The sequence below is a fragment of the Chenopodium quinoa genome, unplaced genomic scaffold (genome assembly GCF_001683475.1).
Source record: "Chenopodium quinoa cultivar QQ74 unplaced genomic scaffold, ASM168347v1, whole genome shotgun sequence".
In the NCBI taxonomy this organism is placed as follows: domain Eukaryota; kingdom Viridiplantae; phylum Streptophyta; class Magnoliopsida; order Caryophyllales; family Amaranthaceae; genus Chenopodium; species Chenopodium quinoa.
The window spans coordinates 110,961-123,846 of NW_018744883.1; the positions used below are offsets into that span (position 1 = coordinate 110,961).

Here is a 12,886-nt window from a genome sequence, read left to right on the forward strand (position 1 = left end):
ACTTTTGGGCTGTAATTTGCAATTTTTTTAAAATGGTTGCAATTTGCAAAATACGAAATTTAAATGGTTGCAATCTGCAAATTTTCCAACTTTTATAGAAACTTTTATACAATATATATCTCATGATCTTATTATACTAATTAATCACGAACATAATCATTATTTCGTAAAATTTTAGACATTAGTATTAGTTTATTTTCCTTAAATGAAGGTTACTAGTTTGTGATAACATATGTATGCCACAACAAAAAAACATACCCGTGGCGCAAGTGTTGTTTTAGACACATAAATAAAAATAGTCACGACATAAGTGTTAATTTGCCACGGGAACATAATTATGTGTGGCATAAGTCTTCATTTGCCACGTGAAAAGAAAGAAGTCGTGGCACTAGTTTCAATTTGCCACGAATATTTTTCTCCCGTGGCATAATATTTTATGGGAATTTGGAGATTTTTGGTTGACTTTGTTTTCCCGTGGCTAGCTCAAATTATGCCACAAATTTTTTATTCCCTGGCCTAATTCGTGGCACAAAAGTCAATTTGTTGTAGTGTTTGGTGGTTTAAATTAGATTTTCAAAGTCACCTGTACTTAAGGTGCGACTCGAAACCCTGTCGAGTCGCCTTATAAATATTAGGCGACTCAATAGGTTAGTTTTCTTATCTACGACTCTCACCTAATGAGTCGCCTGATATTTATAAGGCGACTCGATAGGTTAAAAAGTCGCACCTTATATACAAGTGACTTTAAAAATCTAATTTAAGCCACCTTATATACAGGTTATAGAGTCACATGCATATATGGTGCGACTTGTTAACCTATCAAGTCACCTCATGTATATTAGGCGACTTATTAGGTGCTTTATTGATTTTAACCCCAACATAACAAGTCGCCTAATAAGTATGAGGCGACTCGATATGTTTACAAGTCGCACCTTATATATAGGAGACTCTAGAAGTCTGACTTGTTAGGTGCTTTATTATATGACCACTACCTAATAAGTCGCCTAATACGTAAGACGCGACTTGATGGGTTAATTCTAAAAATGTATATAAAATAGTTAAAATATCATATATATATATGAAAAGTAACTTTGGAAAAATGGAAAGAACTTCAACATTCCATGCAAAGAACCAGAGATCAAGCATGTTGAGTGTCATAAACACTGACATTATATGAGCTAATAAAAATAGTTGGAAAAAATGTTGATTTTTTACGTGTCGCCTCTTTCAACACAAGAGACACAATAGATTAACCTATGGAGTCGCCTCTTTCAACACAAGCGACACAATAGCTTAACAAATAGAGTCGCCTAACAACTAATAGGCGACTTATATAAAAGCTATCAAGTCGCCTCAGAGGCGATTCCTAAAGCGACTCGTTAGGTCATTTACAGGCGACTCGATAGGGGTTTTTTGTAGTAGTGTCAAACATATACAAACCAAGGTTTGTTAATCAAAGGACAATCAACACATTCAAACAACGGTTTTTTAATCAAATAAAAGTAAAACACATTTAAACAAAGATTTAAATCAAATGAAAGTCAAACACATTCAAATAAAGCTTTGTGAATCAAATGAAATTCAAACACATTCAAAAAAGCTTTTTGAATCGAATGAAAGTCAAACAAATTCAAACAAAGCTATTTGAATAGAAGGAAAGTCATATACATTCAAAGAAGCTAATATAATCAAAATAAAAATAAAAACAAATTAAAATTAAGCCTTTTAAATCAAACAAAAATCAAACACATTCAAACAATGCTTTTTGAATCATATGATAGTCAAAAAGATTCAAACAAATCTTTTTGAATCGAATGAAAGTCAAACACATTCAAACAATGGTTTTTGAATCGAATGAAAGTTAAATGCATTTAAACAAAGCTTTTAGAATCAAATGAAAGTCAAACACATTCAAACAAAGATTTTTGAACCTAACGAAATTTAAACACATTCAAACAAAGCTTTTTGAATGAAATGAAAGTTAAACACATTCGAATAAAGATTTTTAAATCGACTGAAATCATATGCATACAATGAAGCTAATTGATTAAAATTAAAGTCGAACCCATTCAAACAAAGCTTTTTTAATCAAATGCATTCAAAAAAAGGTTTTTTAATCAAATGAAAGTTAAATAATTTAAACAAAGCTTTTCTAATCAAATGAAAGTCAAACACATTTAAACAATTATTTTTGAATCAAATGAAAGTCAAACACATTCAAACAAAGCTTTTTGAATCAAACTAAAGTCAAACACATTCAAATATGGATTTTTTGAATCGAATGAAAGTCAAATGAATTCAAACAAAGCTTTTTGAATTAAATGAAAGTAAAACATATACAAACAAAGGTTTGTAAATCAAAGGAAAGTCAAACACATTCAAAGAAAGTTTTTTTAATCAAATGAAAGTTAAAATATTTGAACAAAGCTTTTATAATCAAATGAAAGTAAAAAACAATTAAACGATGATTTTTGAATCATATGAATGTCAAACACATTCAAACAAAGTTTTTTGAATCAAATGAAATTCAAATACATTCAAACAAAGCTTTTTGAATCAAATGAAAGTTAAATGCATTCAAACAAAACTTTTAGAATCAAAAGAAAGTCAAACACATTCAAACAAAGATTTTTGAACCTAATGAAATTCAAACACATTCAAACAAAGCTTTTTAAATCAAATGACAGTTAAACACATTTAAATAAAGATTTTTAAATCGATTAAAAGTCAAATGCATACAATGAAGCTAATTGACTAAAATGAAAGTCGAACACATTCAAACAAAGTTTTTTGAATCAACTGAAAGTCTTACACATTCAAACAAAGCTTTTTAAATCGAACGAAAGTTAAACACATTCAAACATTGCCTTTTTATTCAAATTAAAGTCAAATACATTCAAACAAAGCTTTTTGAATCAAAGGAAAGTCAAACATATTCAAGGTTTTTAATCAAATTAAAGTCAAACACATTCAAACAAAGCTTTTTTAATCGAATGAATGTCATATGCATTCAAAGAAGCTAATAATATCAAATGAAAGCTGAACACATTAAAGCAAATCTTTTTGAATCAATTGAAAGTAATAAACATTCAAAGAAAGGTTTTTGAATTGAATGAAAGTCAAATACATTCAAACAAAGCTATATGAATGAAATGAAATGAAATTCAAACGCATTCAAACAAAGCTTTTTGAATCAAATTAAATTCAAACACATTCAAATAAGGATTTTTTGAATCGAATGAAAGTCAAATGAATTCAAACAAAGCTTTTTGAATTAAATGAAAGCCAAACATATACAAACAAAGGTTTGTAAATCAAAGGAAAGTCAAACACATTCAAAGAAAGTTTTTTAATCTAATGAAAGTTAAAACATTTGAACAAAGCTTTTATAATCAAATGAAAGTCAAACACATTTAAACGATGATTTTTGAATCATATGGATGTCAAACACATTCAAACAAAGCTTTTTGAATCAAATGAAAGTCAAACACATTCAAATAAAGCTTTTTAAATCGAATGAAAGTCATATGCATTCAAAGAAGCTAATTAAATCAAATGAAAGCCCAACACATTCAAACAATGCTTTTTGAATCAAATGAAAATCAAACACATTCAAACAAAGCTTTTTGAATCAAATGATAGTCAAACACATTCAAATAATGATTTTTGAATCAAATGAAAGTCAAACACATTCAAACAAAACTTTTTGAATCAAATGAAAGTTAAACACTTTCAAACAAAGCTTTTCGAATCAAATAAGCTAATTGAATCAAATGAAAACATACCACATTTAAACAAAGCTTTTTGAATCAAATGAAAGTAAAAAACATTCAAACAAAGCTATTTGAATCGAATAAAATTTAAATGCATTCAAACCAAGCTTTTAAAATCAAATGAAAGTCAAAACACATTCAAACAAAGCTTTTTGAATCAAATGAAATTCACACACATTCAAACAAAGCTTTTTGAATCGAATAAATTCAAATGCATTTAACATAGTTAATTGAATATGTTGATATTTAAAGGTTTTGATGATGAGGAACTTGAGTTACAGCAAACTCGTCTCATAAAGATCTTTCAAGTGTTTGTGCAGCCTAGGTGAAATTGATCTTGGAGATGGAAGAAATAACTAAAGCTGAGAAGACTTGAAGGAGTTCTTTATCAAGAAAGTTATTCAATATAAAAGAAGAGTTCCCTAACAGGAACTAAGTTCCCTCACAGGAACGTTCCTTCACAGGAACTTGAAGATTGCTGACTAAGATCTTTGGAGGAACTTAGTAAGCGTGGAGTCCAAGTAAACCTACCAGAACAAGAGTACAGCGCAGCAATGTTTTAGTTAAGATTTTATCTTCTAGATTCATTGTTAAATATGTAAGTAGGATATGCATGAAACTTCTTAGAAGCGTGACAATTAGCTTGACAAATAAATTAAAATCGGAAAAGATAAAAGACAGAAATCCGAAAAAGATTTTCTTTAAATATTTATCTCTTAAATTTAGTTTGTTAAAAAGATATTATGCTTTTTAATTCAATATTTCTATCTTATTTTCTGAAAATATTTTCTTCAAAGAATTTAATTAAAAAAAACCGTGTTTTAAGATAAGTTAAGTTTTACTTATTTATCATTATGTAAACCTACTGTTTATACAAGTAATACTTGTATAAATAGTAGAGAATAACATGAGCCTAGGTTTTTGTGAGTTTTATGCATGAAGAATTTACAGAGCTATAGTCGTGTAAGTTTGCCAAGCTTATCATACTGTCATATTAGTTTCGGGTTTCATGCATAGCTTGCCTGTCATATACTAGGTGTTAATTCTTGTATTTGGTTTTGGGTTTATTAGGGTGAGAGTATTTTTATCATTGCATACAGAGAGAGCTTCTGGTGAGAAGGGGGAAGATCTGTACTTAGGGAGTACGAGAGAGTTTGAGTGTGGGACTCAGACTGGGAAGAATAGTGATTTGTTCTGTAGCAAGTTCACTTGGAAACTTGTGAGTAGAGGCTGAATTATAATAGGTTGTAACTTGGTGTTTGCCCTATTATAGTGGAAGTATTTGTGTTTGAAATCCCTAAGGTAGGGTCGAGGTTTTACTTCTAGTTGGGCACTAGAAGGTTTCCTCGTAAAATCTGTGTGCATCGCAAGTTCCTATTTTGTTCTGTTTTATATTTGCAAAATTATATTATTTAGGAACTCAACTACAATTCACCCCCCCTCTTGTAGTGTTCATCTCAATTAACAATTGGTATCAGAGCACGGTTCTCACGTGCAAGCAGATAATTTTGCTGAGTAAGTTCCTAGAGAGATGAATTACAAGGAGAAACTTGAAGAAGGGTAATCTACCCAACGTCCACCTATGTTCAACGGTAAGTTTTATGCCTACTGGAAGAACAGGATGGAGATATTCATCAAGGCCGAAAATTACCAGGTTTGCATGTAATTGAAACTGGTGATTTTGAAATAACTTAAACCAATGACAAGCATGAGGTAGTTTCTAAATCTATTTCTGATTATGATAATGAAGATTATTAGAAACTTGAAATGAACGCTTTAGCTATAAAGTATCTACACTGTAGACTTGGACCCCATGAACATAATCGTATCATGGGATGCAAGTTTGCCAAACAGATTTGGGATTTGTTACAGGTAACTCATGAAGGTACTAACGAGGTAAAACGTTCTAAAATAGATTTATTGATGTCTAGGTATGAAAGGTTTGAAATGCAATCCAAAGAAACCATAGAAGAGATGTTTACTAGATTCAATGATATTATTAATGAATTGAACTCCCTTGGCAGGCATATTTCGATTGATGAACGGGCAAGGAAGATCTTAAGAAGCCTTCCACAGGATGAACGCTGGAGATCCAAAGTTACTGCTATGCAGGAAGCTAAGGACTTCACCAAGTTTAATATGGAACAACTAGCTGGATCTTTGATGACTCATGAACTTCACCTAAGTTCCAATACTGAAAATTCCAGAAGTAAAAGTCTTGCACTCAAGGCTCAAAACTCAGAAGAATCAGAAGTTGATGAGGAAGAGATGGCTATGCTAGTTAAGAGGTTCAAGAAGATGATGAACAACAGGAATTTTGACAGGAACAAGAAGTACACAAGTTCCAGAAACACAACATGTTTCAAATGTGGATCAAAGGATCATTTTATCAAAGATTGTCCTGTTCAGGATGGAGAGAAAGGAAAGACTAAAGGCAAGGAGCAATCCAAGGAGTCAAGAGTCTACAAGCCTTACTTCACCATGGAAAACGTTAAGAAAGCCATGCTTGCTGCTTGGGGAGATACAGATTCAGAAGAAGAAGAGGAGGATCAACCATCAGAAGAAACTGCTCATTTATGTCTAATGGCAAAAACTTATGAAGCTGCCAAGCTAAAGGAGCTTAAGTCTGAGGTATGGTTCTCTTAAAATCAATTAAAACATCTGTCTAAAGAGAATCTAATAGATACTGTTTTGGAAATTCAAGAAGATCTACAAGAATTGCATAGATCCAAACATCTAAGTGATAAAGCTTTGATAACTTACAAAGAGAACAGTGAATGGGTTGATAACATGAAGTTTGACATTCAATACAGGTTCTTCAGTCTGTTTGATGACAATAAAATCCTAAAAGAGACTCTAGAGAACTTAAAACAAGATAACATACTCTTGAATGTGGAATTGTCTTTGTTAAAACTGAGTGTTGATACTCCTAACTCTGAAGTTCCTCCACCTACTGATTATTCGAATTTTGAAAAATTAAAACATGATTTGGAAGAGTTAAAAACGGATAAGGCACATCTTGAGGGGGAACTTGAGAGGGTTAGGAAAGGTAAACAACCAATAGAGTATAGAGTTCCTGATTGGATCACTAAGGCTCAAACTAAGAATACTGAAGGTTTAGGATTTAAAAAGAAGTTCTAGAAAGAAAAGAAGTATGTCAACTTGCCCAGTAGCATTGTTTGTTATTTCTGTGGCAATACAGGGCATAAGCAAGCTAATTGCCCTAAGAAAGAACAAAGCACTCAGAAGAATATCAAACATGTAAAACAAATCTGGGTAAAGAAAAATGAATCAACCCATGTTACACAGGAACCCAAGGAAACCTGGGTTCCTGACTCTAACGTTTAATTCTTCTTGCAGGTTCCAGTGAGGGGGGACAACACTTGGTACCTCGACAGTGGTTGTTCTAAGCAAATGACTGGAGATAAAACTAGATTTCTCTCACTGGATGCCTACTATGGTGGAACTGTGACCTTTGGTGATAATATGAAAGGTGACATAATTGCTATTGGCAAGATAGGAAGGTCACGTTCCCATGCTATTGATAATGTATTTTTGGTTGAGGGCCTCAAGCACAATTTGTTAAGTATTTCACAGTTTTATGACACAGGTAACTCTGTTAGCTTTACTTCAAACAAGTGTAGAATCATCCAGAATGACACTGGGAACATAATTTTAGAAGGAACTCGTAAAGGGAACACATATGTTGTGGATCTTAACAAGGTTCCTAATAGCAGTTTAACATGTCTTAGTGTTATTGAGGATGATCCTCTATTGTGGCAAAAAAGATTTGGCCATGCAAGCTTTTCTTTACTGGATAAATTAAGATCTAATAACTTAGTGGAAGGACTTCCTTGCATTAAGTTCCTGTATGACAAATTGTGCGAAGCTTGTGCTAAAGGTAAACAGACCCGAATTTCTTTCAAGTCCAAAAAGATGGTAAGTACCAAAAGACCTTTGGTACTCATTCATATGGATCTCTGTGGTCTAATGAGAATCCAAAGTAGAAGTGGTAAGAAATATGTAATGGTTATTGTTGATGATTTTTCAAGGTTCACTTGGGTTTTCTTTCTTCTAAGTAAGGATGAAACGTTTGACGAGTTTGTTGCTTTTGTCAAGAAAGAACAGAGAAGAACAGGTAATCAGTTGATACATCTTAGATCTGACCATGGAACAGAATTTGAGAATTCAAAATTTGATGAATTTTGTGCTGAGTATGGTATGGATCACAATTTCTCTGCCCCAAGAACTCCACAACAAAATGGAGTAGTGGAATGCAAGAATATGAGTCTTGAAGAAATGGCAAGGACAATGCTGATATCAAGCAGGCCGCCTAGGAATTTCTGGGCTGAGGCAGTGAACACAGCATGTTATATACTTAACAGAGTATCTGTTAGGGCCATCACCAACAAAACTCTATATGAACTTATGAAAGGGAGAAAACCTAATATTTCTTACTTTAGATCTTTTGGTTGCAAATGTTTTGTTCACAATAATGGTAAAAGAAACTTGGGAAAGTTTGATGAACGTAGTGATGAGGCAGTATTCGTAGGATATGCCTCAAATAGCAAAGCTTACAGAGTGTATAATAAAAGAACAATGTGTGTTGAGGAGTCTGTACATATTATATTTGATGAGACTGAAAATTTGGTTGATTTACAGGAGTGTGATGATGATTTCTATATTGGACTTGTGCGTAAGCAAAATCCAGATGAGGAACCAGTATCACTGCAGAAGCAGCAAGTTGAAATTGCAGAAGTAACAAATCCTGAAGCAAATGTTGAACCAGAGTTGGAGAATGCACCAGGAACTCTACTTCAAGAATAGATTGAAAATCATAATGAAGGCCAAAATGTGGAAACTCCAGAATCAAGTTCCTATAAAAGAACCAATCAACAATAATAAAGAGAGGATGTATCCAATCAAAGATTTCACTCCAAGGCCCTGGAAATATCCAAAATCTCATCCGGTTGACACAATCATGAGTGACATCACAAAAGGAACTCAAACCAGATATCAGCTTAGGAACTTCTGTGCATTCAATGCATTCCTTTCTTCCATGGAACCTAAAAATTATGTTCAGGCTTTAATTGACGCAGACTGGATTAATGTTATGCAAGCTGAACTAAATAAATTTGAAAGAAATAAAGTTTTGCATCTGGAACCTAGACCTAAAGACAAGAAGTCCATTGGACTAAAACGGGTATTCAGAAACAAACTAGATGAACATGGTATTATTGTCAGGAACAAAGCTAGACTAGTTGTACAAGGTTTCAACCAGCAAGAAGGAATTGACTATGAAGAAACATTTACACTTGTAGCCAGGTTAGAAGCTATTCGTTTACTTATTGCTTTTGCTGCTTATATGGGTTTTAGGCTGTACTAGATGGATGTCAAATGTACATTCTTAAATGGATACTTAAATGAGAAAGTCTATGTGCAACAGCCTCCTGGATTTGAAAATCCAGAGTTCCCAAACCATGTGTATAAGCTTGACAAGGCTCTTTATGGGTTAAAGCAAGCTCCTAGATCATGGTATGAAAGATTATCTAAGTTCCTTTTGGCTAATGGTTTTAAACGTGGTAAAATTGATAAAACATTGTTTTTAAAGTCAAATGGAACTGATATCTTAGTTGTACAAATTTATGTTGATGATATTTTATTTGGTGCAACTAACGAATCTCTGTGCAAGTATTTTGCTGACCTTATGAGTGGAGAATTTGAAATGAGCATGACTGGAGAATTAAATTTCTTTCTTGGTTTGCAAATTAAGCAAACTGAAGAGGGAATTATAATTCATCAGCAAAAATATATTAAGGAACTGATCAAGAAATACAAATTGGAAAATTCCAAAACCAACAATACTCCTATGGGAATTGCTACTAGATTGGATGAAGATCCATCTGGAACTTGCATTGATCAATCTATGTATCGAGGTATGATAGGTTCACTACTTTATCTAACAGCGAGTAGACCTGACATATCTTTTAGTGTGGGTCTGTGTGCCAGGTTTCAAGCAAATCCAAAGGAGTCTACTTGTCAGCAGTAAAAAGAATCCTTAGATACTTGAAAGGAACTGACGATTTGAGTCTCTTCTATCCTAGAAGTGATTCTTTTGATTTATATAGTTTTACAGATGCTGACTATGCAGGTGATTTGGTAAATAGTAAAAGCACTTCAGGTATGGTACAATTTTTAGGACCTTGTTTAGTTTCTAGGGGTTCCAAGAAGCAAAACACAGTTGCTTTATCCACGGCAGAAGCTGAATATGTGGCTGCAGCAGCATGTTGCTCACAAGTTCTATGGATAAAACAACAGGTCAGAGATTTTGGTATTATTTTTAAATGTGTACCGATTTACTGTGATAATACAAGTGCTATATGTAATTCTAAAGATCCAGTTCAACACTCAAAGGTAAAACATATCCACATTACGCATCACTTTCTAAAAGATAATGTGGAGCAAGGGAATATTAAGTTAGAATTTTGCCAAACTGAAAATCAAATTGCAGATATTCTAACCAAGCCCTTGAACAGAGAAAGATTTGAGAAATTAAGACTGGAACTTGGAATGATCAAGCTGAAGTACTAGCCTCTGAAGTTCCAAGATATGGCAAAGTCAAAAATATTGTAAATAGAGTAAAAAGAACTTCTACCACAAACTTGGTGTGATAAACATAGCTAAAGTGTCACCGTTGCTAACTACCAAAGGTAAGTTCAGTAAATTGCTCAACGGCTTAAGTTATTAAATTTGTACATTGCATACATGTTGAAAGCGTGTTCCAATTGTGTTTTATAGAAACTTCAATCAAGATTAACTGAATTTGGAAATTTAAAATTTTTGAAAGATTCATCCAGTGTTAAAATTTTGAAAAACTAATTGAATTTGTTCAATTAATGACTAAACAGTGAAAACTTCCTAAATTCTCTCACAACGCTTCATTTATTATAAAAGCAAATTTTCACCCACTTCTTTCACCTCACTGTCACATCGAATTTACTCCCTCTCAGTAATACTTTGAAAACCCCTTTAAAACCCTTCCTTAAGCTTCAATGGTGATCATTGCTGAGTTTGTTTCCTCAAAAGAATCCCAAAGTCTTGAAAACTCAATTCAAGAAGAATCATCTTCTTTAGCCATGGTAAACTACAAAGCATCTTCTACCTCTCAAACACCTTCTGAAAACCCTAAGAAATCTCCTCCAAAACCAAAAGAAGTAGAGAGTAAAATCGATCAAGGGGATTCCTCTGTCTCGAATGTTCTTCAAAAATTAAAGGAGTGGAAGGAAAGAAAACAAAGTGTGAAGTCTCTGGAAGAGAAAATTGAGGAAGTTGATGAATTTGCGAAAGAAAAGAAGCCGGAAGAGACAACAGAGGAGAACAGAGAAGAAGAAGAAAAAAGGGAGGGAGAAGAGGAAGAAAAAGAAGAGGAGAACAACCAGAAAAGGAAGAATCGGAAAAGGAAGATGAAGAAGAGGAGGTAACTGATCAAGAGGAACTTGAATCAATGGCAGGAAGGTATGTAGTAGGTCATCGTCTTGACGCTGTGTGGTGTAGGAAAGCAAGATTTTTAGAGTTTCTTGATTTAATTAAATTTCAAGGTTGGGAATTTCTGTTGACTAGGGTTTCATCAAATTACTTGTATCCTGCTACTATGAATGAATTTTGCAAGAATTTTCAGGCAAAATTGGGAATAATAACGAGCATTGTGAATGATGTAAAGATTGAATTGGACCTAGAAACTCTAGGTAAAATTCTAAAAGCTCCTACTGAAGGTTATGATACTTACTTGAAGGGAAAGGGTAGTATCAATGTAGGAAATTTCATGGTTGGGGATATAGTTGAGGAATTAGGGGGTCAGAGGGGTAAGAAGGTCATGAGTCATAATGATCTAAGCCCTCTAAATAAGCTGCTGTTTAATTTGGTGAAAAAGACTATTCTGCCTAGGACTGCTAAGAAGGGGGAGGCATGCTTAATGGATATGGATGTTGTTTCGGAGTTTTCTGATGTCCTGCGGGAGAGTTACAATTCCGAGACTGGAACCGGACGCCTGTACCTGCAAAATAACGGAGACTCCTGGGAGCTCCGCCTCCAACGGTCAAGTTAGTACTTGATTAAGGAGTAATTAATGCGGAAATTAAAGTAATTAGGTCTCTCTAGGTGAGAGTGTTTAATGTAGGTAATCTGCTTTGTTAGCGAGATCAGCTGGTTATTACTGTGTGTAATTAATGTTTTTTCGTTCTGTTTCTGTGTTTCGTAATCCCCCTTAATGAGGATTAAGGGAGGTATTTATAACCTTGGGAAACATTCCCATCCTAGGTTTAGGTTAACCTAGGGTCGATTGGGCTTCCCTCGGAAGTTGGGCCTGGGTGGCCGGTTTCCCCATTAGGCATGGAGTATGCCACATGTCATGACATAACAGGTCCAAGGTGGACGAATAAGCGCGTGCCACGTGGCAAGCCCTGACAGTTCCAACTGGGGGACACTTGGCAGGACCTGATTAGCCCACGTGGCGCATTCCGATTGGTGGGAGCAAAATCCCTTAATCATTTGCCCCTCACAGATGGCACGTGATTGGTCACGTGTTACCTGTGACAGGTGTCGCACTGTAACAGGCGGCGACCTTCCACAGGTGTCAGTCGGCGAGAGGACGAGAGATTTTCCCGCCCAAATTTTGAATTCTGAAAGTGACCCTTCGCCTTCTCACTTCGCCTATATAAGGGAGGATTGTCTTGAGTCATTTTCACACTTTGAGAACTTTTTGAGAACATTCGGACCCCTGAACTTGCTCTGACATTTCGGACCTTTTCTGCCTACCGCCTGTTCTGACAAGCTGACTGCACAGGATTTTCAGAACTTTATCAACCGTCACTCGTTCAGGTAACTGTCAGTTCTCTTACTCTTAATTTTCTTTTTTTTTTTTGAAATGGCACCACAGAAGCACACGACACGACCTAGGTTAGTGATCAGCCGGTCACCGGGAACGGCTGAATCTAGGACTAGGAGTGCCGCCTGCCCTTTTCCGGACCCATCTTTGCCCTTTATACAAAGTCCGACTGTATCTGTGTCTATGCAGAGCAGGATGGCCAGAACGAAAAAGACAGCTAGGATCTCAA

The 12,886-nt window shown here is 34.5% G+C and overlaps 1 protein-coding gene across 1 annotated transcript; it reads left to right on the plus strand.

The window, feature by feature from the left end:
• The first annotated feature begins 4,009 nt into the window (after positions 1 to 4,009).
• On the plus strand, positions 4,010 to 8,600 carry LOC110705889. The gene is made up of 10 exons (XM_021883808.1): positions 4,010 to 4,098; positions 4,845 to 4,992; positions 5,394 to 5,448; positions 5,576 to 5,645; positions 5,798 to 6,409; positions 6,587 to 6,888; positions 6,976 to 7,049; positions 7,134 to 7,173; positions 7,267 to 7,712; positions 7,893 to 8,600. The coding sequence occupies exons 1-10, from the start codon at positions 4,010 to 4,012 to the stop codon at positions 8,598 to 8,600; spliced, it is 2,544 nt and encodes an 847-aa protein (XP_021739500.1).
• The last annotated feature ends 4,286 nt before the right edge of the window (positions 8,601 to 12,886 follow it).